This window comes from Gallus gallus, chromosome 18 (assembly GCF_016699485.2).
Source record: "Gallus gallus isolate bGalGal1 chromosome 18, bGalGal1.mat.broiler.GRCg7b, whole genome shotgun sequence".
Classification (NCBI taxonomy): Eukaryota; Metazoa; Chordata; class Aves; order Galliformes; family Phasianidae; genus Gallus; species Gallus gallus.
In genome coordinates, this window is record NC_052549.1 from 11,455,537 (window position 1) to 11,479,991 (window position 24,455).

At 50.9% G+C, this 24,455-nt stretch overlaps 2 protein-coding genes across 20 annotated transcripts in view; one reads left to right on the forward strand and one right to left on the reverse strand.

Annotated features, from left to right (window-relative positions):
• The window catches only part of TMEM94 (transmembrane protein 94), a 47,607-nt gene extending 35,261 nt beyond the window's left edge, over positions 1-12,346 (forward strand). For 7 of the 12 annotated variants that reach the window (XM_046902236.1, XM_420127.8, XM_046902237.1 and 4 more), the window contains 14 exons: positions 418-599; positions 799-937; positions 1,601-1,716; positions 2,583-2,682; positions 4,076-4,184; positions 4,737-4,926; positions 5,446-5,523; positions 5,928-6,013; positions 6,589-6,670; positions 6,979-7,133; positions 7,469-7,563; positions 8,448-8,541; positions 8,792-8,962; positions 9,762-12,346. In XM_046902236.1, coding sequence (XP_046758192.1) covers positions 418-599; positions 799-937; positions 1,601-1,716; positions 2,583-2,682; positions 4,076-4,184; positions 4,737-4,926; positions 5,446-5,523; positions 5,928-6,013; positions 6,589-6,670; positions 6,979-7,133; positions 7,469-7,563; positions 8,448-8,541; positions 8,792-8,962; positions 9,762-9,834 — 1,670 coding nt within the window. In that variant the 3' untranslated portion in view covers positions 9,835-12,346. Of the gene's footprint in view, positions 1-417; positions 600-798; positions 938-1,600; positions 1,717-2,582; positions 2,683-4,075; positions 4,185-4,736; positions 4,927-5,361; positions 5,524-5,927; positions 6,014-6,588; positions 6,671-6,978; positions 7,134-7,468; positions 7,564-8,447; positions 8,674-8,791; positions 8,963-9,761 lie in introns of those variants that run through there. The other 5 variants (XM_025141792.3, XR_003071162.3, XM_025141791.3 and 2 more) reach the window with 5 other exon arrangements.
• A 715-nt stretch (positions 12,347-13,061) lies between these two features.
• The window catches only part of CASKIN2 (CASK interacting protein 2), a 32,306-nt gene continuing 20,912 nt past the window's right edge, over positions 13,062-24,455 (reverse strand). For 7 of the 8 annotated variants that reach the window (XM_040649921.2, XM_025141783.3, XM_046902235.1 and 4 more), the window contains 17 exons: positions 23,616-23,713; positions 23,364-23,509; positions 23,155-23,250; positions 22,260-22,390; positions 21,961-22,069; positions 21,706-21,814; positions 21,296-21,390; positions 21,098-21,215; positions 20,664-20,858; positions 20,132-20,253; positions 19,804-19,885; positions 19,595-19,689; positions 19,276-19,386; positions 19,060-19,161; positions 18,699-18,837; positions 15,737-18,356; positions 13,062-15,439 (listed from right to left, as the gene is read on the reverse strand). In XM_040649921.2, the coding sequence (XP_040505855.1) occupies positions 15,343-15,439; positions 15,737-18,356; positions 18,699-18,837; positions 19,060-19,161; positions 19,276-19,386; positions 19,595-19,689; positions 19,804-19,885; positions 20,132-20,253; positions 20,664-20,858; positions 21,098-21,215; positions 21,296-21,390; positions 21,706-21,814; positions 21,961-22,069; positions 22,260-22,390; positions 23,155-23,250; positions 23,364-23,507 (4,365 nt within the window). In that variant the 5' untranslated portion in view covers positions 23,508-23,509; positions 23,616-23,713 and the 3' untranslated portion in view covers positions 13,062-15,342. The remainder of the gene's footprint in view (positions 15,440-15,736; positions 18,357-18,698; positions 18,838-19,059; positions 19,162-19,275; positions 19,387-19,594; positions 19,690-19,803; positions 19,886-20,131; positions 20,254-20,663; positions 20,859-21,097; positions 21,216-21,295; positions 21,391-21,705; positions 21,815-21,960; positions 22,070-22,259; positions 22,391-23,154; positions 23,251-23,363; positions 23,510-23,615; positions 23,714-24,455) is intronic. The other variant, XM_046902231.1, reaches the window with a different exon arrangement.

Consider the following 24,455-nt stretch of genomic DNA (forward strand, 5'->3'; position numbering starts at 1 on the left):
ATCAGCCTCTCGTACTCTGAAGTCTCTCTGCCTCAGCCAGACTTATCATGCTTATAAGCACAGTATGATGTATTTAAAATGCACATGCGAACATTATGCAGCGCACATCCTCTACCTTTCTGCACCAATTTCTTGACTGATCCTTGTCTTCTGTTTTGTCTTTTTCCTTTACATGGTGTTTCATACTCTTGGTTTCACGTGTGGGGATGTTCTGAAACTGCTTCTGTGATTGGGTATGCTGGAACAAATGGATGCCTCTTCAACTTTCCTCCCTGTGTGTGTGTTGCATGTTTCTGTGTCTGGATACTGTGTCTCTGCATATTACCCTAATGGCCTCTCCGCTGTGTGTATTGTTATCTGACGCACATCTGGACTCTTGTGTCTCAATGTGATTGCATGTTGTTTGCATGCCTGAAGAAGGGATTGGGGAAGTGATGGAGAAGGAGGACTGTATCCAGGCTCTGAGTGGACAGATCTTCATGGGAATGGTCTCATCTCAGTATCAGGCCCGTCTTGACATTGTCCGCCTTATTGATGGATTGGTCAATGCCTGCATTCGTTTTGTCTACTTCTCCCTGGAAGATGAGCTTAAAAGCAAGGTAAGCTGTCTTTGCTGAAACCCCTGAACTTGCATGTCCCAGCTGTCGAACTGGAGGCCTTAGCTCCTATGCAATCTAAGGTTAACCTGATTCTCTTCCCTAGTGGGTCCAGAAGGTACCTACGCTCCAATATGGCATTGGTCTGCAGTACACTTCACGTGGATAGCTACACTAAACTCTTTTGCCTGCTTTCCTCTAGGTGTTTGCTGAGAAGATGGGTCTTGAGACTGGCTGGAATTGTCACATATCTTTAACACCCAATGGAGATGTGCCTGGCTCTGAGATCCCTCCTTCTAGTCCCAGCCATGCTGGCTCTCTGCATGATGACCTACATCAGGGTGAGAGAACTTCACCTAATCCACTTTGAATGCCACATGTTTCCTGAATGGTTCTGTTAAACCCATTCATAGGGTTCTGTTTCCTCACCAGATATCTGATCCTTCAGATCTTTGAACACAAAACAGAATGGGCCTGAGGTGTGTGCATGTGTGAGCAAAAGAGCCTTACATTTATATATACACTTATAAATGTATATATATACATTTATACATTCCTACCCTGTCAGTACTCCAGCTGTTGGAAACAAGCATCCTTCTATGCACAAGTTGCCATGCTTTTAGGAATGCTCATTAGTGATTTTGGTTCTTGCTAAAATGGTGGTTAAGCCACTGAAGATCAGTCTCTTAACTGTTAATTAGTCTTCTTTTACTTTAAGCAGGCTTCCATCACTCTCCTCTTCTTCTAAAAGAAGAAAGAACAGAACAGATAGACCGTCATGGCTCAAAAGGGCAGAGACTAGGCTCACATATCTACTTCTGCACACATTAGTCATCTAAAAATACTGCATCTTAGATGACTGAGGGGGATCTAAGTGTTGTTAACCTAGAAAATAAGGCTTCGCATTTGCTAGCTTCTGCAGTGCTGTGTGAATATATCGTGTAAGTGGCAGAAGAGTGGCAGAGGTGGGTTTGGGCTTATTGTTTATGCTGTCTCTGCTCCAGTTTCTCGAGATGACGTGGAGGGGCTCCTGCTAATGGAAGAGGAAGGGCATTCAGATCTGATCAGCTTTCAGCCAACAGATAGCGACATCCCAAGCTTCCTGGAAGACTGTAACAGGGTGAGGCTCCCTTTCCCTAGACATCCTGTGCTATTGTCTTGGTCACTAGTATCGTAACAGCACATTGGGGAATTCATTTTTCAAGCCAGTTCAGTTCGTATCAGAGTTCTAATTTTTCTCCCCCCAGAGAAGGGGAGTCAGTTAATCAATTTTGCTGAATGTATTTACATGTATTTTCTCTGGATTTTAAGAGGGGAGATAACCACCTGCAGAGTGGCCCTGAGAGGCTCATCTCAGTCTGTCTGGATCCCTTTGCCATGTGCTGGGGAAGGAGTGGAAACATGCCCACACTCCACATAGAAGAAACCTCTCACCTCCAGCCATGAGCAGCAGTAGCTGGTGCTGGCCAGCCATCAGGGTGTGAGACATGTTCTTCCTGCCAGAAACTGAGATGTGCTCAGCATAGGCTACAGAAGTATCTAACAGATACAGATTTATAAAAGTAATCTTTTAAAAGTTTATAAAATGTGGGCTGTGTTTAGGAAGCACAATCCATTCCCTTGCTGTGTAATATACCTGCTACTTCAGTTGCAGCCATATGTGCTGGGGGACAACCCATATTCCCTAACCAGGTTCTCCACACAGATAAAAATTCCTTACAAATTCCTGAGACAGATGTTGTTTTCTACTTTTTGTGTGTGTGTGTGTGTGTGTGGTCATACTGATAGTACAAACCCTAAAGAACTGCACAGACTGCCTGGCACATCAGTGTAGAACTTCAGTAGGAAGACTTCTTCTAGTGGCCTGAGAAAGCCAGCTTCTGTCTGTGCTTATCCTGGGAGTCATAATTCTAATTTCAGCAATTCCTCAATGTCTACCTCCCTCATACGTACACTGCTGCTTAGTCTCTTCTTTGTCTTTTTCAGGCCAAACTCCCACGGGGGATTCACCAGGTCAGACCTCACCTGCAAAACATTGACAATGTGCCTTTGCTGGTGCCCCTCTTCACAGACTGCACCCCAGAGAGTAAGTAGCACAGAGCCTGGATCTGTCCGAGAAGTAGGTGTAATTACTTTCCCCATCCACATTCTCTGGCTCATCTGGGTGCGGACATGAGCGAATAACATAGATCAGAAATCCAAAAGGGCATTTTGATATTAATGACCCCCTATTGTGGGGAGGCAGGTCTTTGTTTTAATACAACTTTTCTTAGCTACAGAAATGGGCTAAGAGTCACTTCACTTGCAAAAAAATAAGAGACACAAGTAAACATCCACAGTGCTACTGCTTTTTATGAAGTGTTATTAGTGTGCTAGGAGACTACGATCTTTGCTTGCAACCTTTGCTTCCTTATGTAACTCAGAAATCACCTCCCAGAGGTATTTTTCTTTGGCAGTTACCATAGCACCATTAGCTGCTTTGCAGTTTTTGACTGCAGAGACCAAAAAGGACATTTCTTTTTCTCAGAAACACTATTTTATCTAAAGGGTTTGATTGCTCAGCTGGCAAATACCTGTCTAGTCTACAGTATAAATCCCAAGCATCATGATGATTTGACATTTTTAAGTACTTCTGGGCTCACTTTAAAGGAGTCCCAAAGAGAACCAGTTACAGACCGGTTTGCCTAGGGGCTCAGTATATTCAATCTTTCTCTGGCTAAGGTAGCACTCCCCCCATCTAACCTGTTGCTGTTCTGCAGATCCAGGTGCACCAAACATTTAGATTAGTTGTTTATATAGGCATTTGCAGAGAAAGTGGGTGTTTTTTTTTTCCTTGGACTCTTACTAGAAAACTCATGTATCCAGAGAATACTGTGCACAGAGGTACAGAAGAAAAGTCAGATCAAAAAAGCAGTTTTGATTTAAGAGTCCTCAAGAAGATGTTAATAAAAAGATAGAGGGCTTAGAGGTAGAGCTGGGAGTGGAGTTACAGGGACTTGCTCTGAGCAAGGCTAAGCATGGTGTGCTTCATTATACTTTTTGTTCCTTCAGACTTGGAACAGCAGTGAGTTGCTGCTGAGCAAAATTTGAAATTGTGTGTTTCAGGTTTGAATTAAAGTAAATTTAGTTTCTGCTGTTTTCTCGCAAGACCACCTGATGCTGAAGCCATTTGTGTTACACAACCACAACCACATACCTATAACTCTGTCCAGAAAGAGACATGCTAGAGGTACAGATCTCTGAGTCACAGCATTGTGAATCACAGCTCAGTTTCTTCAATAGGCAGATAAAAAGGGCACTTGAACTGCAATTAATTAACAGTCTGATTGTGCCCATTGACTATGGATTTGACTACACATGAGGAATACCAGCAGGGGTCATTTTAAAAGATCTGTCTGCTCACTATCCAGACTAGAAAGGGTGTGCGAAACCTACATGCTGAATGAGATTATGCACTTTCTTCTTCTATTCCCCTGCAGCCATGTGTGAGATGATTAAAATCATGCAGGAGTACGGGGAGGTGACTTGCTGTCTGGGAAGCTCTGCCAACCTGCGGAACAGCTGCCTCTTCTTGCAAAGTGATATCAGGTAGGTCAGGATCCAGAGTCCTCTTTTTTCTTGGGGTTATGCAGTGCCCAACCATGGGTAACACCAGACTTGGGGACTGTCAGGAGAATTGCTTTGTTTGTCATTGTTAGCTGGGTGTGTCACTATAAGGGACATTTGAATGGTGTTGGGTGGGATCCCATTATTTTTGAGTTGAGTGACTGCTTAGATTCCTTGATACAGACTGTTCTCTATCTTTGAAAGGAAGCTGTTAGTCTTACATGCTGAAATATTGCTCACCAACTGGAAATGCAAAAGCTTCCTGTTTGCACAAAATAGTGGCAGTGCCCCTCTGGATCAACCAATTTGTTGACCTTGAGCCACACATCCAAATATATTCCTTATTTCTCTGGGAATAACTGAAAGCCTGGGATGATTGATCCTGAATTCATATCTCAACCAATGGACTTCACTACCAGCCAGGCAGATAGGGGTGGCATGGCACAGCGTGAGTTTACAGGCTGGCCTGCAGTGGAGAACAGTTTCTCCTCTGGGATGAAGTCTTCCCCTAATGCTCCTGTGTTGTCCATACAGTATAGCACTGGACCCTCTCTACCCATCCCGCTGCTCCTGGGAGACCTTTGGCTATGCCACCAGCACCACCATGCCTCATGCCTCTGATGAGCTCACCCCACTGCAGCTCTCAGGACAACTCAATAGCCTGCCTTGTTCCATGTCCTTCCGCCAAGAAGAGAGTACCAGCATTATAAGGCTTATAGAGCAGGTGAGCCAGACATATCCCCTTTCTAGTTTTCTCTATCTTGGCCCACCCCTTTCTGCCTGCAGCTCATGAGGAGCAAAACCAAGAGCCCATGTGAGCATTCTTGTTAACTTGCCTGCAGTGAACTGCTAACATTCGCTTTGCTTGGGTCTCCTGTACTTTGTGCAGAAAACACAAAAAATTCTTCCTGTCTGACCCTGCTGGTTCAAAGTATAGAGGATGACTTGGGAATGGTGCCCTGTGGTACCATGACAAGAAAATAATTCAACTGAATGAAGTATTAACTTGATGAGATTCCCTAGCTGGAAAAGAATGCATATTAGAGTGAGGCATTACTTGAGAAAATCCAGGAGGTTTAAACAAACCTACCCCTTGGTTAAATTCTGTCCTTCCATCACAACCTCTGTATCTAGGCAGGACGCCTCTCCTCTCCTGCAGGCCACGTGATCTGCCCCTGCCTGCTGTTGGCTGATAACTGCTCCCATCACAGTGAGGGCTCTGAAGGTTTGTGCTTCCTTCCAGGCCCGGCATGCAACATATGGGATCCGCAAGTGTTTCCTCTTCCTGCTGCAGTGCCAGTTGACGTTGGTCGTCATTCAGGTGAATCCTGGCCTGACTGGGGACAGCATTTAGGTTGTAGGACAGGGGTGCTAGCAAGGATAATGGGTGGCTGCAGCAGGGCAGCCTTGCAAGGTGGGGAGATAGCCTTCAGGCAGTTTAATACAGCACATTTGAAAAAGTTACAGTAAAGACTATAAGATCCCAGTCTTCTGCCCTTATCCTTGACCCTCCTACAGAAGTTTCTCTCCAACTCATTTTTCCTTAGAGAAAAGCATTCCCTGCAGCACATGCCCTGGCAGCCTAAAAAAAGTATGGAGGGGCTGTGCAGCAGCCCACTAGTTACCAGCTTGCACTAGTGTTCTGTGGGAGGATGGTGGCACCTGGGGGTAACGGGGTTGTCCTAGCACTGCTCACACTCTTCACTCTGGACTGTTCCTGTTTAGTTCCTGTCCTGCCTGGTACAGCTGCCTCCCATCCTAAGTACCACAGACATTGTATGGCTCTCTTGTTTCTGCTACCCACTGCTCAGGTGAGTCTGTCAGGCAGGGTGGAACATCCTGCTTTCAACCACCTACCACATGCATAAGTCCCCCAACCTACTGTGTCTATGAGGAAAGGAAATGACATCAGCCACAGCATGCTAAGGAGACTGCAAGGATTAGTCTAAGTGCCTGCTATGACGAGATGTTGGAACATACAGATAGGAGTATTTGTGTACTGCTGAGTAAGCTCTGCATGCTACCTGAGAGCTTCTTTTATCTTATGTTTTGAGCTTCCACCCGAAAATTGTTTCCTAATCCTGATTCTGCTGCACTGGCTGGGCTGTGATGGAGAACATAGGGTGTCAGGCAAAGGCCAAGGTACCACAAGTCAATTTTCCCTATCACCCAGTTGGGAGTTGCCTCTCTCTGTTTGCTCCTGCCATGCCTGAGAACTTCAAGAGCACACACATGAAGGAGTGGGATACAAGCACAGTTCAAGTACTCACCATTTAAGTGCCAGTGCTCTAGTCAGAGAAGGTTCTTTAGTTTCAGATGTTAGCCCACAAAGCAGAAGATTTGGTGCCTGAACTTATTAATGAGAAACTAACCGCCCTTTCTCCAGCATTTCACTCCTGGGCAAGCCTCCCCACAGCTCCATCATGACCATGGCAACAGGAAAAAACTTGACTTCTATTCCTAAGAAGGTAGGTGGCCCATCATATAAGAATGTTTCCCCCTTCCTTCTCTTCTTTGTCCCCACGTTGATGCATAGCTGAGGACCTGTGCTAACATAAGCCTTCCCAAATAACTCAATAAACTGATCTGTGGCATAAGCAGTCCTTACCAAAACTCTGGCGTGGACACAAGGGGAATCTCTTGTTACCCACATGCCTACAGAGAAGATTCACAATGCAACATCCAGGATCTGTACTGCAGCTTCTGATAGTTCATGTTGGGGACCTTGGGCCAGTGACATGCCTGTGTCACTCTACTGCGTCTCCCTTATCCACAGACTCAGCACTACTTCCTGTTCTGCTTCCTACTGAAATTCAGCGTGACCATCTGTTCCTGCCTCATCTGCTTTGGTTTCACACTGCATGAGTCCTGCAAAGAGGTGAATACTACCAGCCTCAATCTCACGGCCTGCCCCTCCATTATGCTGCACAGGTGAGGAACTGGGTCTGGCACTGTACACCCTCTTGCTATTCCCAGGTAGAAATGATCCCTCTCTAACAAGCTTCAGGCTCTTGCATGAACCAATCTTAATGTCTTTACAGAGGGCTGAGTGTTCTTCCTAGCCTTGACAATTGCATCTTTAGGGCAAAACCTGGCCTTGTTCATTGTCACATGTTATCAGGGCAGCCCATTTTTCTAGTGAGAAGCTGACTCCAATCTCACACCTGGTTCTCTCAACTATCAAAGCAAGATATGGCCCTAGAGGGATCGGGTCAGACAGTAAGTTCCTACTGTTAACTTATTTCTTGTGTTCTCTCATTTACTAGCAATTCTCATGGTGCTCCTGACTGGTTTGGGACATTTTCCAATGCTCTTCTTGTAGCCCAGAAGCTCACAGCTGGCCTGATTGTTTTACACACAGGTGGGTCCTTATTCTCAGCACCCATCTCCCCAGCTCTAGGAAAAAACATGCATCTTATGCTTCTTCTTGTGTCCCCACTATGCACAAACTCCGTTAGAAGCAGAGACTCTTATGGCCTCCTGACAAAAACATAACGTCCCTTGTATTACTATACATCACCCTAACAAATACAAGCTAGCACCTTCAGAGTTGATTCTGCCTTTTACCTGCCTAGTGAAGCGCTAATTCTCTCCCATCAGAAAGGCATCCTCTGTCTTCATGTAAATTAACTAGCAGGGTTCTAGAGCTCTTCAGAAATATGCCTCGCCTTACAAGTTCCTCTGTTCCTGTTAACATCTTCTGAAGAACCCCTATCCCTTCTCCCAAACACCAGTGGTGTAGCTGTGACAGCTCTGCAGGCTGAGGGAAGCCTGGCCCTGGCTGACCCTTATCACCTGTGCATGGTTGCCTGTCAGAGTAGCTCCAGCTGCTCTCCTGTGATCTTAAAGAGCCTCTGCTCCCTTTCCATCACATTATGTTGTGCATCAGTGCTTAGTAGAACATTTCATGTTGAGATGTGTAGGGTGTCCAGGTCAACAGAAATGTTCCTGATTTGAGAGACAGGTCAATTTTTGGTGTGCGTTACATAAGCACACTAGACTGAGAAACAGCTTTGGCATCCCTTTGGTGTGTAATGCTGTGCAGTATTATTACTGTGCCCCCCTTTGCTTATTCCGGGACTTGGATTTGGTGAGGGGAATTTGGCCTGCAAAGACCTTGAGTGAGAGCTTAGTTTCAAGAACATAAAATTTGTACCCCTTTGGGTAAGAGCTGTTGATGTATATTGTAAAGCAATGTTTCTGTGTGTGAATGTAAATAACACTCTGTTTCATCTGTCCCTGTAGTTTTCATATCCATCACCCATGTCCATCGCACTAAGCCCCTGTGGAAGAAGAGCCCCCTCTCCAACTGGTGGTGGACACTCACTGTGGCTATTGTGTGAGTATCTCCAGGTCCTGATGAGGGATTCCGGAGTGCTGACAGGAGGGGGGCTCTAGACCTTCTCCAGCACCAGATTGCTGACAGAAAAATGGTAGCATGCTGGTTCTGCATTGCTGAACTTCATGCAAGGTGAAGTATCCATGTTGTGAATCTGGAGATAGTTTATCTGGGCACAAATCCTGATGTACAGGTCCTGGAAAGCGTGTTAGCTCTGCTGAGAACTTGCCATGTCTGTTTATGATCTTAGATTACTGGGGCAAGTAGCACAGACCCTGCTGGACCTGAAGCTCTGGGAAAACCTCAGTTCTCCACTGACTTTTAAGTACATTTCCATCTCTCCAGTCTCATGGCTCCTGGGTTTTCTTTCCTTGATCCTGGTGGTTATCATCAATGAGATTGTCAAGCTGCATGAAATAAGGTATGGGACTAGTAGGGAAGATGCTCACAAAGGTCTGGATCTTTATTGCAGCTTAGTCTTGAGCTGCAGAGAAATAATATACAGAGAACAGATGGGGAATAAAAAGGAAAAGGTGATCACATTGCGTAGATCACCTGGCTATTGTGTGCAAGCTCATGTTCCACCTCTCAGGGAGTCAGTACAGAGGAGGAAAAAGAGGGTCAGAAGAGGGCAGGGACAGTGAGACCAAAATTCCTTATCTCCCACCAGTGAGAGGGAGACAGCCAAGATCTGTGAAATGTCAACTGTGGCTTGGAGAGGGCTGTTCTCTGTATCTTGTCCCAAGAAGGACAGGGAAGCACTGAATCACAGTAGAGGAAATAATGTCTTTACACAGTGCCTGGATTGTGGGATGCATTTCCATGGGAAGTAGCTGAAACCAAGAATTGGCAGGCAAAGTTCTTCCTAGTACTTGGAGCAGCTAGAGCTGGGAGTTAACGCTAATGAGCACTGATTCAGGAAAGGGAGTTGGCGGGGAAAGGCAGTGGGGATTGCAGGGAATGTTGATTAGGGTACAGCTTCCACTAGGGGTTTCTGGACCTTTCTGCACTGTGTCTGGTGGCCTTGGAGACAGGACTTTGCTGGCTGGGTTAGGTGTGAGACCATGGGTTGCTCTCTAGATTTGACTCCCAGTACTGAAGGGCCCTGGCCAGGGGGCTCCCCTGCTTCTCAGGGCTGTGCAGCTCAGGAACTCCAGTGGGGCAGCTCTGCCTTTTGCCCCTCCATGTGCTGATTCTGCTATTTCTCCTGTCTCCTCCAGGGTCCGGGTCCGTTACCAAAAGAGGCAGAAGTTGCAGTTTGAAACAAAGCTGGGGATGAATTCGCCATTTTAAACCCTTTCAACTTGAATTCCCTGGGGCCAGGGTCACACAGCAACATCCTGCAAGGGGAGAGCAGCTGCTCACAGGCTCAGGAAGTTTCCTTTCACACATACAAACCAGACGGCCTCTTTGCAAAACTACATCAGCACCTTCCAGGGGAGGCTCAGGCAGGGCTCGGCGATAGGGATCCCCCAGTAGGTATGCACTCCCTCTCTGGCCTGCCAAGTTGCTCTCAAGGGAGCCTGCAAGCTCTGGTGGCTGTTCAGGCTGCTCTTCCTTTATTTATTTATTAGTAGAGGTTTTTGTTAGTATGATGGCAGTGCTGAAATCAACAGACTCCTTCCCTCTGGGTTAGCAAATTTTTTTTATTTTTATTTTTTACCTGGTAGGGTAATCTAGGGCCAGAAGGGGAGCTACAGGGCTGCTAAGGCAAGAGATTTCTATTGAAACCCATTTTTTTTCTCTGCCTGCTTTCCTGGATGATGCACGTGTGCATGCCTGCGCATGCCCTCAGCTACCTTCCTCAGCTATCTCTTCTGCTGCTCTTCAGAGCATTGTGCAAATGTGGCCTCCAGCCCTCACCTGGCACAAAGGGATACTGAGAAGGAACTCTGGCACCATGCTAGGAAAGCCCCCCACCTGTCATGGCGAGGCCTGCCCCTTAGTGTTGTTGTAGCTGCTTCTGAAGCACTGTTAGTGCTTCAAGAGATGAGTGGGACAGGGCTTTAAGAAAAGCTGAGCTTAACCCTGCTTCTGTGGAACACACGGAGTTAGGAGGACAGCTCTGCCTACTTGGACAGCCCAGTTTCCTCCAGCCTATTTGAACCAGCTCTTGTCTCCTTTAATAGCCTTCAAAGAGGTAGGTTTATAACTGTCCTCATTTTTGTGATTTGAATTACTGTTCTGCTTCAGTGAAATGCCTGCTTGAGATTGCCACAGCAATATTTGCAGCTAGAGATAAAACCTGAGACCTCCCTACCCCTGTCATGGAGCAAGGAAGGTGTCTTTCCATTTATATCTTGCAGTTGTGACTAACACGGAACTGGTGGGCAACTCCTTTCCCATCCTGGAACTGTGCTGCACCCGAGGCATAGGGGTTCCCCCCTCCAAGTCATACCTTTCTGTGCTAGTGCTTGGAAGTCTCTCTCCTCCATGCTTCTCCCCACACAGCTGTACCCATTTTTCTAGAGATTATCTTCTTTGTTTGGCTGGGGGAAGCATTCTACTGATGGCTGCTGCACACATGCTCCTGAGCTCTGAACAGACCCCAGCTGCACAGGGAACAGTGGTGCTGTTGTGGGCTTACAGCTGGGGGCTACACAGGAGCACATAGGCTTGCCTACCGAAATATTTACAGCTCATGGAGATGTTGACTCTTTTTCTATTTCTAAAAACTGGTTAAATCTGACAAATCCTGGCACTGTTTTTGCTTCCAATATTAACACTACAGTATACAGTTGATGTTTCCCTTTGGTGTCCTAGGCTAACACAAGGCTGCTGGTCCTTCCCTGGCAGGCAGGGAGCTGGCTGGAATCCCTAGCCCTACCTGCTGCTCCACCTTGTCTTCCTTACATTTCAACAAAAACAGAGAGTATGCACAGTGTTTGTCCTTAAGCAATACCCTTATTGCTGTGGGTCTAGCAGGGGAGCTGGAGTACAGCCAGCCTTTGAGCTCTGGGGACAGAGTGAGGCTGCTGGAGGCCTGGTACAGGTGTCAGGGGGTCTGGACCCTGTTCTAGAGTTGGGGAGGGGCTGCTCAGGCTCTGTGCTGCTTGCAGGGTTGCATGGAATAGGGAGCCAGTAGCTCAGTGGGGAAAGGCAGGACTGCTCACCTGCAGTGCAGCAATACTAGGTCAGCCTTTGCCAGCTGAGCTGATCTGAGCTGAGCTCTTCCTTCACTCCTTTCAAGTCTGCATGGCTGCCTGGCTCAGAGAAAATGAGCTGCTTTCAGTCTAATTTAACTCACTAAATGCAAGCTCCAGATCACTGGCAACTGAGAAATCAGCTTCTCTTTCTGATGCCAGGGCTGGCTGGGAAGTGGGGCACTATCTTCTCCATGGCCAAGCTGAGCTGCAGGCAGAGGCAGCACTGAGCTGCTCTATGCTACACCTGCAGGGCAGCCTGCCACGCAGACCTTAGCTCTTGCTCCGTGCCTCTGAACTTGTGGGCAACAAAAGGCAGCAGCTACCAGGACTGCCTGCTGGCCGTACCTTCTGCGAGAGGCGGTGCCTCCAAGGTTTCTTTCCGTGGGCGATCACAAAAGTTAGTGTTCTGCATCCTCCCTCCTGTGTTAGAATTGGATGGAGCCAAGGCATATTAAGGGAACCTTTGGGACGGTCTGACATTGCCAGCCCTCCCTCTACCACTGAGGCACCTGAGGACCAGAGTGAATGGCTTCAGGAAGAAGTTTCCTACATCAAGATGTTTTTAAATGGTGTATATTTTATATTAAATTTTGGGGGAATGTATGTAAAAATATTTGATTTGTATTAAAACTTGTATTAAAAAAAGAAAGAAACCCTAACACACACGCATCCAGTGTATGAACAGCAATAAATTACTGTCTTGGATAACACACCCACTGAGTGCAGGAGTCTGCACCCTGCAAAGCGAGGAGCTATGAGTGTGTGCAGTTGGTCATGCCAAAGGGTCACAGTTAACATACCTCACTTCTGTTGTAGGAACACAGCCTACAAGCGTGGTACTCCCAGGATCAGACCCTGACACTTTCTCCCAGTTTTTGCCAAGCCTTGGGCAAATGTGCCCAATGCTGCATGGCTCTCCCACACAGTAACCTTTCCCTTACCAACTGGTCCCCTGGATCCCAGGCATGTGCTCACTGCATGGTCATTGCTGACTGCTTTGAATGCAGCAGGCAGTGCAGCCTGAAGCTCAGGATGAAAGGGTGGGGGTGAGGAGCAAGCACTGGGAGCTTTGGAGAAATGCACTGTGATGAGGCCTGGGTTGCTCGTCCTGAGCAAAGGACCCGAAGCTGGGCAGAGGGACTGGAAGGCAGCACTCGTCCCCAGTGTGCTCATCACACACTGCTGTCACAGTCATAATGCTCAGACTGAACACTAACCTCACTAGAGGCGACAGCAGATCTCATATCAGGGAAATTATCTGAAGAAACCCAGATCTAAGCATTCAGGTGGCAGGATAAAGCTGCTCCTCAATGGACTTCAAACAGCAGCAGATAAGCTTGTATGATTTGACACAAGGAGACAACTATGCAGAACTATAAAAAGGGTAAAATAGGCCCCACTATTTAATAGCATTCAGTCTTAATGGATGTTAGTGGAAAACAAAACACATCATCAACACAAACAGAGCAGAAGGTTTAAAATCTGTTGTCAGTCTAATGATTACATGGGCGACTTGTTTGCCTCTGTCTTGCTGCACGGAGCAGGTGCAGGCAGGGTCAGTCCCAGCTGCAGTGTACATAACTTACACACCATACAGTAGCTTCAAAATAGAGATCTAGAGCTTAAAAAATAGGCATTCTTCTGGAAAAATCAAGTGTTTAATTCCCTTACTGACAATGAGAGCGGCGTAATGCTGCCCTCAGGTGGCTCAGAGACAGCTCCACAACAGTGTCCTCTTATCGCTGACCCCACAGTACAAGACTTGCGGTTCTGGCTAGTAAATATATATAATAAATCACATTTACAATATATACATTGGCCTTAAAAAAAATTTACAGTTTATCAATGTCAGGAAAAAACAAAAACAAAAAACTGGATTTGTCCCAGATTGACTCATGAGAATAAAGAACAGTTTTTAAAGGTTGTGTAAACCTTTTGATAAAGTGCCACCAGCTGGAGCTATTTGAAAAGCATCGTGTCCACGATGTAGCACTTGCCTGTCAGACGTGGTCATTTAAATACACACAACATGATGTATAGAACAGATTAACCAACTAGCCAGGAGTAAGGTGCCTTAACCACCTCAAAATGACCTTAAGTCCCAGCCAATTCTTTCCTGGGGAATTTTCCATCTTTGCTTCCCAGTCCAGGAACAAGGCTAGCACCTCCTACCAGGCCATGGTACCCTGGCCATTTGGGGAAGGCCCACGTGAGCCACCTGGGCAGGCTCTGCTCCTCCATGCAGGACAAGGGGCTGTGAACAAGCTCCTTCAGTCTCATTCCCCAAAGGACTGGAAAACTGCTTCTTTGGCCACCTTCTCCCTTTCCAGCTTGGTTTTGTGTGAGATATTCTCTAAGAGGGGTAGGAAATTGAATTTATTTTCGCTTTGTTTGGAATTTTTCTAACAAATGGCACTTCAGTACAATCTTAGGGTCCCTTCTGGTGCTCTGGTGCTTTCATTTGCTTGGCATGCTGAGTGCAAGCCAAGTTCAGGGCTCTTAGTCATATTTAGACATGCACTACTAAACAGATCCTGGAAGAGAAATCTGTCTTCAAGCTATGCAGCTGTTCCTATTGCTTGGATGCAATGAGCTACCATTGCTGTTCCCCTGCTGCAGCCACAGGGCTGTAACTGCATCCAGTGTGAGCACAGCAGCTGCTGAGCTGAGTTCACCCCATGCATGTGGGATCACCTCTCTCACTGGGTTTTAGCACTGCTTGGAAGCCTGGTCCCAAACGCTGCTGCTGTGTAACAGCATTCACAGCCTGTGCCAGCATCTCCCTGCAGGGCAGGAAGAGGGAGTAGGAAGAGGGCCCACACCCAGAAAGAAAGAAACGAGGGTTAAAAAAAAAAAGAAAAAAAAAGCCACCACTAACTATTCTGCTACTTCATCCCTGGAAGCACAAGGGCTGCATTTTGGGTAGGCACAGTGTCAGCAAAGGACAGCCTCCATGGAATACATTGCTCTAGACTGCCTTAAATGTGTCCGTGTGTGGCATTCGGTGCCACCATCCCCATGACTGTGGGCATAGGCAGTGCCAGCCCCATCCTGGGAGGTGTGGGTCCCACTGGGTCTTTCACTCCACTCGCATTACATGCTGCCTGATGCTGATGCATTTGGAAAAGCAACAAATAAAGTAGGAAGATTCCTTCTCGCTCTATGAGCTGCCAAATGAGGACAAGCCCTGTCTTCTTTCAGCTGCTGTCAGGCAGGGCTCTGTGCGGTAGCCAGCTCCATGGCAGCTGCCCAGGAAGGTTTTTCTTTTGACACACTGTTGGCAGGGGATAAATAATAAGAAGCAGGAATCAGTGCGCTGAGGAAAGAGAAAGGTCCCTTGTGGAGGCTCCTCAGCTCTGTGCAAGGAGGCGAGGGCTCCTCCATGGCCTCCAGGAGCGCAGCCCTCCTGAGCTCTCCTCCTTCTGCCAGTCCAAAAGAAAATGCTCAACTCTCTCGGAAAGCAGCCCGCAGTTGTGCAGCAGTGGTGACATGAGGGGTGAGGAGGACTATCCACATCCCCAACAGCGATGCAAAGGAGGTGCAAAGGTGCAGGGAGGGGGCAGCTGGAGGAACCTGAAGGCACCACTTGGCACAGATCCGTTCTTCCCCCATCACGCTGAGAGCAGACGGGGGAAAAGGAAAGAGAGAACAAGCCTCAGTCCAGCATTGCGTCCAGTTGGTCGGCCAGATCATCAAACATATTGCTGATGTCCTCCAGGATGTTCTTGGCCGAGTGTGTGGCCCTGGGGGGGCTGGGAAGGGAAGGGAAAGGTGGTTAGAACACACAGCCTGAAGGCTCGAGGTGCAGATGGGGCAGAGGCAGCCAGGATGGACTGGACCCTTCCAGGCACAGCCAGACCTCAGCGTGCTCGACACAGTGTGCCACAGGCATGTGCTATCTGTGTGCAGGTGGCTGCAGCCTGCACACAGCCCTGGGGCTGCCTGGGCACCAGCTGCTGCCTGCAGGGCTGGAGGCCCCCAGCCCTCTGCCTGTCCTCATTCCCAGGGATCTCACCCCAGCATTTTCTTCTCCCCGAAAGCCACCTCACCTCTGCACCTCCTCCACTGTAATCTTCTTCTCAGCTGCCTGCAATGTGATGATGCTGGTGTGCTCCAGCTGCTGCTGAACCAGGGCAGCCCCTGGGGCAGAGGCCAAGGGCTTTACAAACACCTTGCCACTTGCCTCCAGTGTCAGTGGGCTGGGGCCAGCCAGGGACCCGATCACATTCGGTACCACCTCAGTGGCTGCCCAAGGAGCGATGGTATGGCGGGAAGGCTGCAGGACCTGCTGGTAGATGGTCTTGGGCCCCGAGAACACCAGCTTTGTGGACGCCACCGAAGTGTGCTTGGCAGGGACGTCTGCAAGGAAAAAAGCCTTGTGGCATGCAGTGGCACAGGTCCGCCTCACTGGGCTGGTTGGGAATGCCACATGGAGCCAGCTGTGGAAGGAGGGAGCCTCAGGCCCTGCCACAACCCTAGAGACCTCCCCACAAATCCCCATACCTGGAGCAGGCATCCTCACCACAGCAGTGCCGAGTAGTTCTGTGGGGCTGGGGGCTTTGACAGGGCTCGGTGCCTTGTTAATCCCTTTCTCCAGTGACAAGATGCTCTTCTCTATCTCAGCAATCCTGAACTCCACACTGTCATCGTCAAAAGCATCTCCAGCCAGTCCAGTCTGCAGTGCTGGACCCTGTGTGGTGGGGCCCAAGATGCTTACAGCCTGGGCCTGGGCATACTGGGGTGCAGAGCTGGCCCCCACCTCAGCCTGCCCTGCCATGCTGAATGCCTTCAGCACTGCCTGCAGTGGCTCCCGCTCCTTGAAGCGGGGCCGACGCTTCACTGTGTCTGACTCAGTGAGGTTGAACTCCAGCATGGGCAGCTCCCTGGTGACAGCGGACACAGCCAGCTCCTTCCCATCAGAGCACGTGGACTCTGCAGGTTGGGAGCTGGGCTCTGTGTCCTGCACTGCAGCATCAGCCTTGGGGTGCCCAGCAGGCTTTGGTCGCTGCTTGATGGTTAAGTTGCCTTCTTCTGCAAAGGGGATGCACTCACTGGAACTGTTCTGGGAGGATGAAGAGACCTCTGGCTTGGCCTCTTCTTCTGTGTCTGAGCAGGCATCCTCCTGCCTGCCCTGCACAGCCTCTGTCATGGGAGTACTGGGCTCACTGAGTGTCCGCCTCCGCGGCTTGCTGCTATCAAAGGGGTCCTGGCCAGAGTCAGAGAGTGCAGTGCTGCTGGGATCACAACTGTTGTGGGACCGATCATCCACAGCAGCCTTGGAGAGAGAGTCCTGAGCCACATGCAGTGGTTTTGGGGCCAGCAGAGGTTTGGGTGGATTCAGCCCTGGTGTTTCCTCCAGTGTGGCCACCAGGCTCCTCACTGTCCTGCTGCAGCCACTGTCACCGGGGCTGGCACCCATGTCAGCTGCGTCCTGGGGAACAGAAGACTGTCGCTCAGGGTCAGGGAGTTGCTCACTGTCCACTTCAGTGGTGAGAGTGCTGGAGACAGAACTGAGACGCTTGGGAGGTGGCGGTGGGGGGCCCTTGCGCTTGGCCCGGATGGCAAAGGATTGGCTGCGGGTCACCTTGGCCTCTGTCTGCAGGCAGGCCCGTGGCATCTGGCTGCGGCCTGGCCGCCGCGTCAGGGTGGCATAGGAGCCCAGCGTGCTGGTGGGCATCCCCTCCTCCTCCTCGTGCTCTCCATCCGACAGCGCATAGCGGTTCAGGCTGTGTGACCGCTTCTTGTTCTTGGAGCTTTCACCCCCCTTGTGCTGTTCCCCTGTCTGCCAGGCATTTGGGGCCGTGGCAGCCTCAAGCAGCTCAGCAGGGCTGCACTGACTGTGCAGATACGAGAAAGCTTTTGGGGCTGATGTTTGCAGGCTGTTCTTTTGCCCAGAGGAGAAGGAGGGGTAGGAGTGTGCCAAGGTCTTGGGTTGCTCTGCTCCCTGGCTGGAAGGGGCTCTTGGGGATTTCAAGGAGACATGTGGGTACATGAATACATATGGAGCTGTTGCCATGCTGGGAGTTTGGGGAGGGGTACTAGGGGTGACCATCAGTGTCCCCACAGGGCCAGCACCTTTCTGAGCTGTCAGCTGGGCATACTGATCCGTGCCTTCAGGCAGGTTCCTCTCCTTGAGAGGGCTGCCCCCACTGCCATTGGTGAAGCTGTTCAGCCCCTCGGGGGAGGTGAGTTTCCCATAGGGCTCCGGGCTGGGCTGTCTTGGCAGGCTGGCCAGGCTTTCCTTGCTGTGGGGTGGCATGCAGGACTGCCCGCTGCTGCTGCTGCTGCTCTCCCCACTGCCCAGGCTCTCCTGCGAGGGACTGGAGAGGTGCCAGGACAGTACATTGTCCTGTGAGTGCCCCGAGCCCCGGGACCGCACCCCAATGCTCTCCTGGCTCTGTGACATTCCCTGGCTGTTTTTGATGCTGAGTGTCTCGTGGCAGCTGTTGGACATGGCTGTCTGGAGCTCATAGCTGAGCTCGCTGTCCTGGAACGTTGTCATTTTGGGTGTGTTTGGGGACTGGCACTCCCCATTCTCCAGTGACTCAATAGTAACAATGTGCAGGGCACCGGGGACTTTGTGTCTTGTCAGTGTAGCTTCTGCTTGGCTGAGGCTTTTGCGGAGGTCTCTGAGCTTCTTTACAGCCAGCATGATCTTCTTCTGGTGGCCTGGGGGAGAGTTTCAACAGGAAAGGGACATTAGCTTGGCTCCTTCTCTCCAAGGCCTTTGTTTTTTGGCTGAGATCAGCCAAGGTCACACCACCAACCAGGGCAAAGGCCTTCAAGTTATTCAGACCCTACCCATGGGAGGAGATAAACCAACACCAACCTCCAACCAGCACAGCCTGACTCCAGTCTGCCCAAGGTAGTCCTTGGGGAGGGCCAGGAACTGCCCTTTGCAGGTGTGTAGGACGTGCCTGCACTGCCCACCCCATGCAAGGTCAGGACATGGGGACCTGGCCAGGAGACTCAGCTGCCCTGGGCTACCCCTACACTGCAGCAAGGACTCACCCAGCTTGTTGATGCCAATCTCTTGCAAATCCTCCCATGTCAGGTCTGTGACAATGGTAATGGAGTCGTAGCCGTTGTTTACCAACTTTTTGTGGTACTGCGGCAACCCAATGGCACTGAGCCAATCCATCAGGTCAGCCTGTGAAGAGCATGGAGATGCTGCTATGAGCATCAAGGGATGAGCAGTGACTTCACCCATCTTCTCCCTGCTTCTGCCTGGGAGGCTGCTTTCTTGGGATCTCTCTCTGGCTGCATTAATGCAGGCAGTTTCAGCATTCATTTTCTTATAGCTCCCCCATCCTGTCCTGGGAAAAGGCAGCTCTGAGAAAAGAGGACCAAAGCCCTGGTGCCAGAGACTCACCGGGATATAGTTGGGCAGCCACTCAGCGATACTAAGCTGCCCAATCTCAGTGGAGATCTTCTTCCTGTGGCCTGGTTTGGTCACACCTATGGCCGTTAGGTCCTAACACAAGCAGAGTGGGGCTACAGTTAGCAGCAGCATGAAAAGCATGAAGCAGTGAGCACCTACAGCCAGCAGGGCAAGGGGTGCTAGCCTGCAGGGAAGGACTTGCCTTACCTCTGGTGTCATGCGACTGATGGTGGGGACATCGTAGCCAGCACTGAGGAAGTTGACAGTGTATGACTCCAGCTGGAACTCACTCAACCAGTTGTAAATGGCTTCTGCATCCTGGGGAGAGGACAAGGCAAAGAGAAGCCTGTGACGATAGCTGCAGGGGTTGGTTGGGGCACAACAACAGGACCTCCTTGAGCAAGACCCACTTGTCCCCAGCATGCCCAAAACTCAGTCCCATCTCGCCAGTGCAGCAAGAGTTGGGCAGAGAGCACCAGACATGGCCCTCCCACCCTGCATGCCAGATGCTGACTGGCCCAATTACCTTCCCCTCAAGGAGCTGCTCAGGTCGCAGAAACTGGTGGGAAAAGACCTTGTCTCCAGGGGTGCAGCTGCTAGGGGTCTGGTAGCCTGGGGGCCCTGGCATAGAGGACAGGGGAGGGGAGAGAGTCACACAGGAACTTGGGCAGCATGCAGCCCCAGGGACAGGACACAGCTGTCCCCGAGGCCCCATGGTGTTGAGACATCCCTCACCTGTCGTGGAATTAATCTGTTCATTGAGTGGCTCTGATCCCAAAAGGTGTTGCTGGAGGTCATCACCAGTGGAGGGCAGCGGCTGAGGGAGAGGAAGAGTGAGTAAAGACATCCCTCCAGGATGGCCTTATCCCTGGGAGCTCTTGCCCCACAGGTGTTTCCCCACAGCAGCAAATACATTTTGGAAAAGGATGCTCAACTTCATCAGTCCCTGCTTTTCCAGGCGGTGCACTGGGTTACAAGGGAAGTTCTGGGCTCCATCATCATGCTGACTCAGCCCAGGTTAACTGTGGGGAGCAGCATGGGGACAGCAGGGGCTGGCACCTACCCGGGTGTTCTCGATGACGATGTTGGTGTTTTGCCCGTTGGTGCCCTCGGTGCTCTGTCCACTGCCGGCACTGCGGATGCTGCCAATGCTGCCCTCACTGCCCACGCTGTTCCTGTCTCCTGCTGCTCAGGATAGGAGGGGAGGTTGTCAGCAGTGCCCTGGGACTGGGGCACAAAGGTTCCCATGTGCAACAGCACAATGACAGCAGCAAAATCCAGCCTCCCCCAAGGTCCCTCCAGCCACACATCGTGCATCAGTCCCTCCTGGAACACACAGCACAGACAGGGTGACCTGGGCTGGCATGGGACACACAAAAGGGACATGGGAACTCAGACTGACTGAAGACACTGGGAGGGAAGGGACTGCTCTATGGTCTCCCCTAAAGTCCCTTTCTCTACAGTTGCTCCCTCTCATCTAGCTGCTTCCCTGTGATGATGTAGAAGAAAAGACTATCCCCAAGTTCACCGTGCAGGCAGGGCTGGGGGCAGAGGAAGGTCCCGAGTCATTCTCCCTCCCCAGCTGCATCCCTGACCTGAGCTGTCTGGGCCTGGGGCCGTCCAGGTTAGGGTGAGATGGCCATAGGATGGTGGGATGCCTGGGGCTGCCTGCTGTGGACACTCGTCAGGGAGGTGCTGCAGCCGTGGAGGGCTGCAGTCGGGCAGTGCCATGAGGGCCCCAGGAGTGCCCTGGTGCTGATGCGTGGGCGCCATGCGGGGGAGGATCATGCCTGCATTCAAAGACAAAACATGCATGGTCAGAGTTTGTGTAGGAGACAGCAAGGGGGCACATCTGAGTCTCAAACCTCAAATTTCTACCCCACCAGTCACACATTCTCCTGTGTCCACCAGAATCCTTTCTTTTCCTGCCACCTACCTAGCCAGGGCTGCAGGGACCTGTCTATGGGAGGTTCTGGGAAGGGTGAGATGGTTTCACACAGGAGACAACACACCCAGGATGGTCACTGACCTATTCGCTTGCTGATGACTTCGGCAATGGATGGGGGGAAGTACCCAACGCGATCGGTGCCTTTCTGAATGTCATGAATGTGTCCCTTCCATCGCCCATCTGGATGCTGCTCCAGGACCTGATGTAGGGAGAGGAGGACAGGGCTGGTACTGTGGGCAGTGGTGGAGATAGGGGACAGGGAGTAGAGAGCAGCCTCACCGTAATGATGTCTCCTGCCCGGACATTGAGAGCAGTTGGGTCATGGAGGTTCCAAAAATCCTTCAAAGCTCGGACCTTCAGGATTCCTGATGCCTCTGAACACAAGGGACCGAGGAGCAAAGGAAGGTGTCAGAGCACAGCAGGGCAAGGGAATGGTTTGGGAAAGGCAGGGGGAGACAAAAAGGAGTGAAGAGAGGGGAGAAGAGAACATTAATACTGCAGGTAGGGCTTGACTGGGGGGGGGATCACCCACAAGGAGAATGGGAGCACGTGATGGGACTGAGCTGCTGACACTTGCACACAGGCTGGTTTAAGGCTACTGGGAGGGTGAGAGCATCAGGTAAGTTCCATTAGGAAGAAGCTCCTCTCAGTGCCAGGCAGGGCATGGCTGCAGGCAGGTCCTATCTCACCTCTCAGCAGCTGCTTGATGTCTTTGCTGGCGTGTGAGGTGGTAAACTGGTTGACAATGTCCAGTGCTGTCTGGTTGTAGGTGTTCCTGATGTTCACGTCAACACCACCCTGCCCAAGGAGAGACACAATTAGTGCCAGAGTCTGCAGCAGCAGCCACCTGGCAGGGGATGGGGGGAAGGAGGGGATGAGAGGGAGGAGGTGGCCAAGCCTCATGGGTTTGTCCCCTAGTTCAGTCCTGTCCCCATGGTGCTCACCTCCAGCAGCAACCGCACCACCTCTGTTTTGCCATAGAGCGCGGCCTCATGCAAGGCTGTGCCTGTCTTTGTCTGCTTATTGATCTCAATTCCAGCCTTCAGCAGCTGCCTGGTAGCGAGGAAGGAAAGGCATGAAGAGGACACAGGCACAGGGGCCAGGGGGAAAAACCCTCTGCACTGCTGAGGCTTTGGGAATGAGGCACCAAAGCCTGTAACAGGGATGTGAGTTTAGGAGGATGCAAGACTGAAGTCATGATGGTTTTTGGCATTGAGCACTGACAGGGCTGTGTGGGGGTTACCTGATGATCTCCTTGTGCCCATTCTTGGCTGCCAGGTGCAGTGGGGTGGTGTAGTTGGGGTCGGTCACGTCTTTGGACTGTCCCTCCAGGAGGGCAACGCACAGATGGCTGTTTAGCAGCAGCTGGGCCACCTGCATAGGCACAGGGTGAGCAGTGGGGTGCACGTGACCCGGACACAAGGCACTTGCTGTCTTCAGGGCTGGCTCTGTGCTCCTTATCCCATCACTTCCATCAGTCCCATAGCCTTAGGGCTTGGCTGTGCCTGGACAGAGCTTGGCTGCTACCATTCTATCGTGAGGGGCTGCAGAAGGTCACCACAGCCAGAAATAGTTTTCCCATAATCAGGCTTTTCAGACCAAGCCCTAAAAAACTCATCTCCCCAAGCCTGGAGTGACTCTCAGCATCTCAAGGCAATCCAGAGGCACGGAGGAGTTATTTTTACTGCCCTGTTTATAGCTGCAGATATTATAGATACTCCAAAAATGGAAATATCCCCATGTACCCCTCCCTGGTGGGGCACAGGACAGTCTGGCTGGCCGCACGCCAGCCCAACCCCACCATGCTGGCTCAGCTGGGGTCTCCTGAGTCATAGGGGGTCTCTGTCCACACAAGCTGAGCTGGGACTTCAAGCAGCTGAATGGAGCTGGGCCCTCCAGGCTAGTGTGGATCAGCAGGCTCAGCTTGTCCTTAAACGGGAGCAAAGCCAGGATGGGTGGGGGGAAGTTGTGGGCTCTCAGAAACAAGGACACTCAGGTTCTCTGTCAGCCTGCTGCTGCCTTCCTGTGAGGCTGGGAGCAAAAATCGCAGCTTGAGGCTTCAGGACCTGGTGTTGCCTAGCCACAAGAAGAGGTGGGTGCTGCTTGCCAGGCTGTGGAGTTCATGGCAGAGTGCTCACCTTCAACCGCCCAAACTCGCAGGCCAAGTCCAAGGGGGTTTTCTTCGCCTTGTTGATGAGGCAGGGGTTGGACTGGTGCTGCAGAAGCATCTCCGACTGCAGGGGAGCAATGTCAGGGCTCAGCACCACCCTGCTCCTGCATCGCCCCCACCCACAAGGACAGATCCAGCTGAGGTATGTGGCCATCGCTGGCCCCAACTCCTACTTACCACCTCGTAGTGGCCATACTGCGCTGAAAGGTGCAGTGGGATCTGCCCGTCCAGTGAGGCCATGTTGACAGAGGCAGCAGCACGCAGCAGCACTCGCACCGGCTCCACGCGCCCCTGCCAGGCTGCATAGTGCAGGGGGCGCATCCCTGGGGGCAAATGGGGCTCAGCAGGGCAAAGGGCAGTTCAGTGTCTGGTATGGCTCAGAGGACTGGTCTGACTGCCGTGGGGCCAAAACACGAGGTCACCCCTTACCGTTGCTGTCCTTGATGTCCACAGTGGCCTGTGCCTCCAGCAGCAGTGAGATGAGGTCCAGGCTGCCACCCAAGGCCGCATGGTGCAGTGCTGAGAACCTACAGTGCAAGGCAGGGCTCAGTTCCTCCCCTGTTGTTCTGATAGCCCCACTTTGCATAGGGACAAGGGCTGAGGGGTGGGACCGTCACTAGGTGGCTCAGGGCTATGTCCCTCCTGACTGCTCTAAACACAGCTCAGCGTCAGACAATGCTTTAGTTTCCCCATAGCAAAGTGGAGGTAAATGCCCCTGTGCTGCTCCTGTTCTGTCCTTCTTCCCATGCCAGCGGTGATGCTATGAGCCCATAGCACAGTAGGGAAGGCTGCCAGCAACTAACGTGCTCTGTGTCTCAGGGCCGTCAAAGGGGTCTGTTTGCCCAGCACTCTCCCGCTGCGCTGTCACCTGTAAAGCCACTGCCAAAAAAAGGGGTCCTTACATCACTGAGGGAGCTTTGAATGGCGCAGCAGCATCTCAACCTAACATCCCTGGGTCTCTGGGCAACACAGGTGGGATGTGCTGACCACAGCACAGGGCTACTTCCTCCTCCAGCACAGCCACAGTAAAACCTCCACCCCAAAGCAAGGGTATGGATGAGAGGAAATCCCCCTGGCCATCCCTGCAGGGGCTTTTTATAAATCAAGTACCACATGTAGTCCTTCAACAGGGAACAGACACTTTATGCACCAGTAGCCCTCCTGGAGCTGCCTGAACATGAGCCCTGTGCCTTATCAGAATTAGATCTACTTCTATTAGATTTTTTTTTCTGTTAAGCTCCATCTGTATACTATTATTTCAAGATGGCC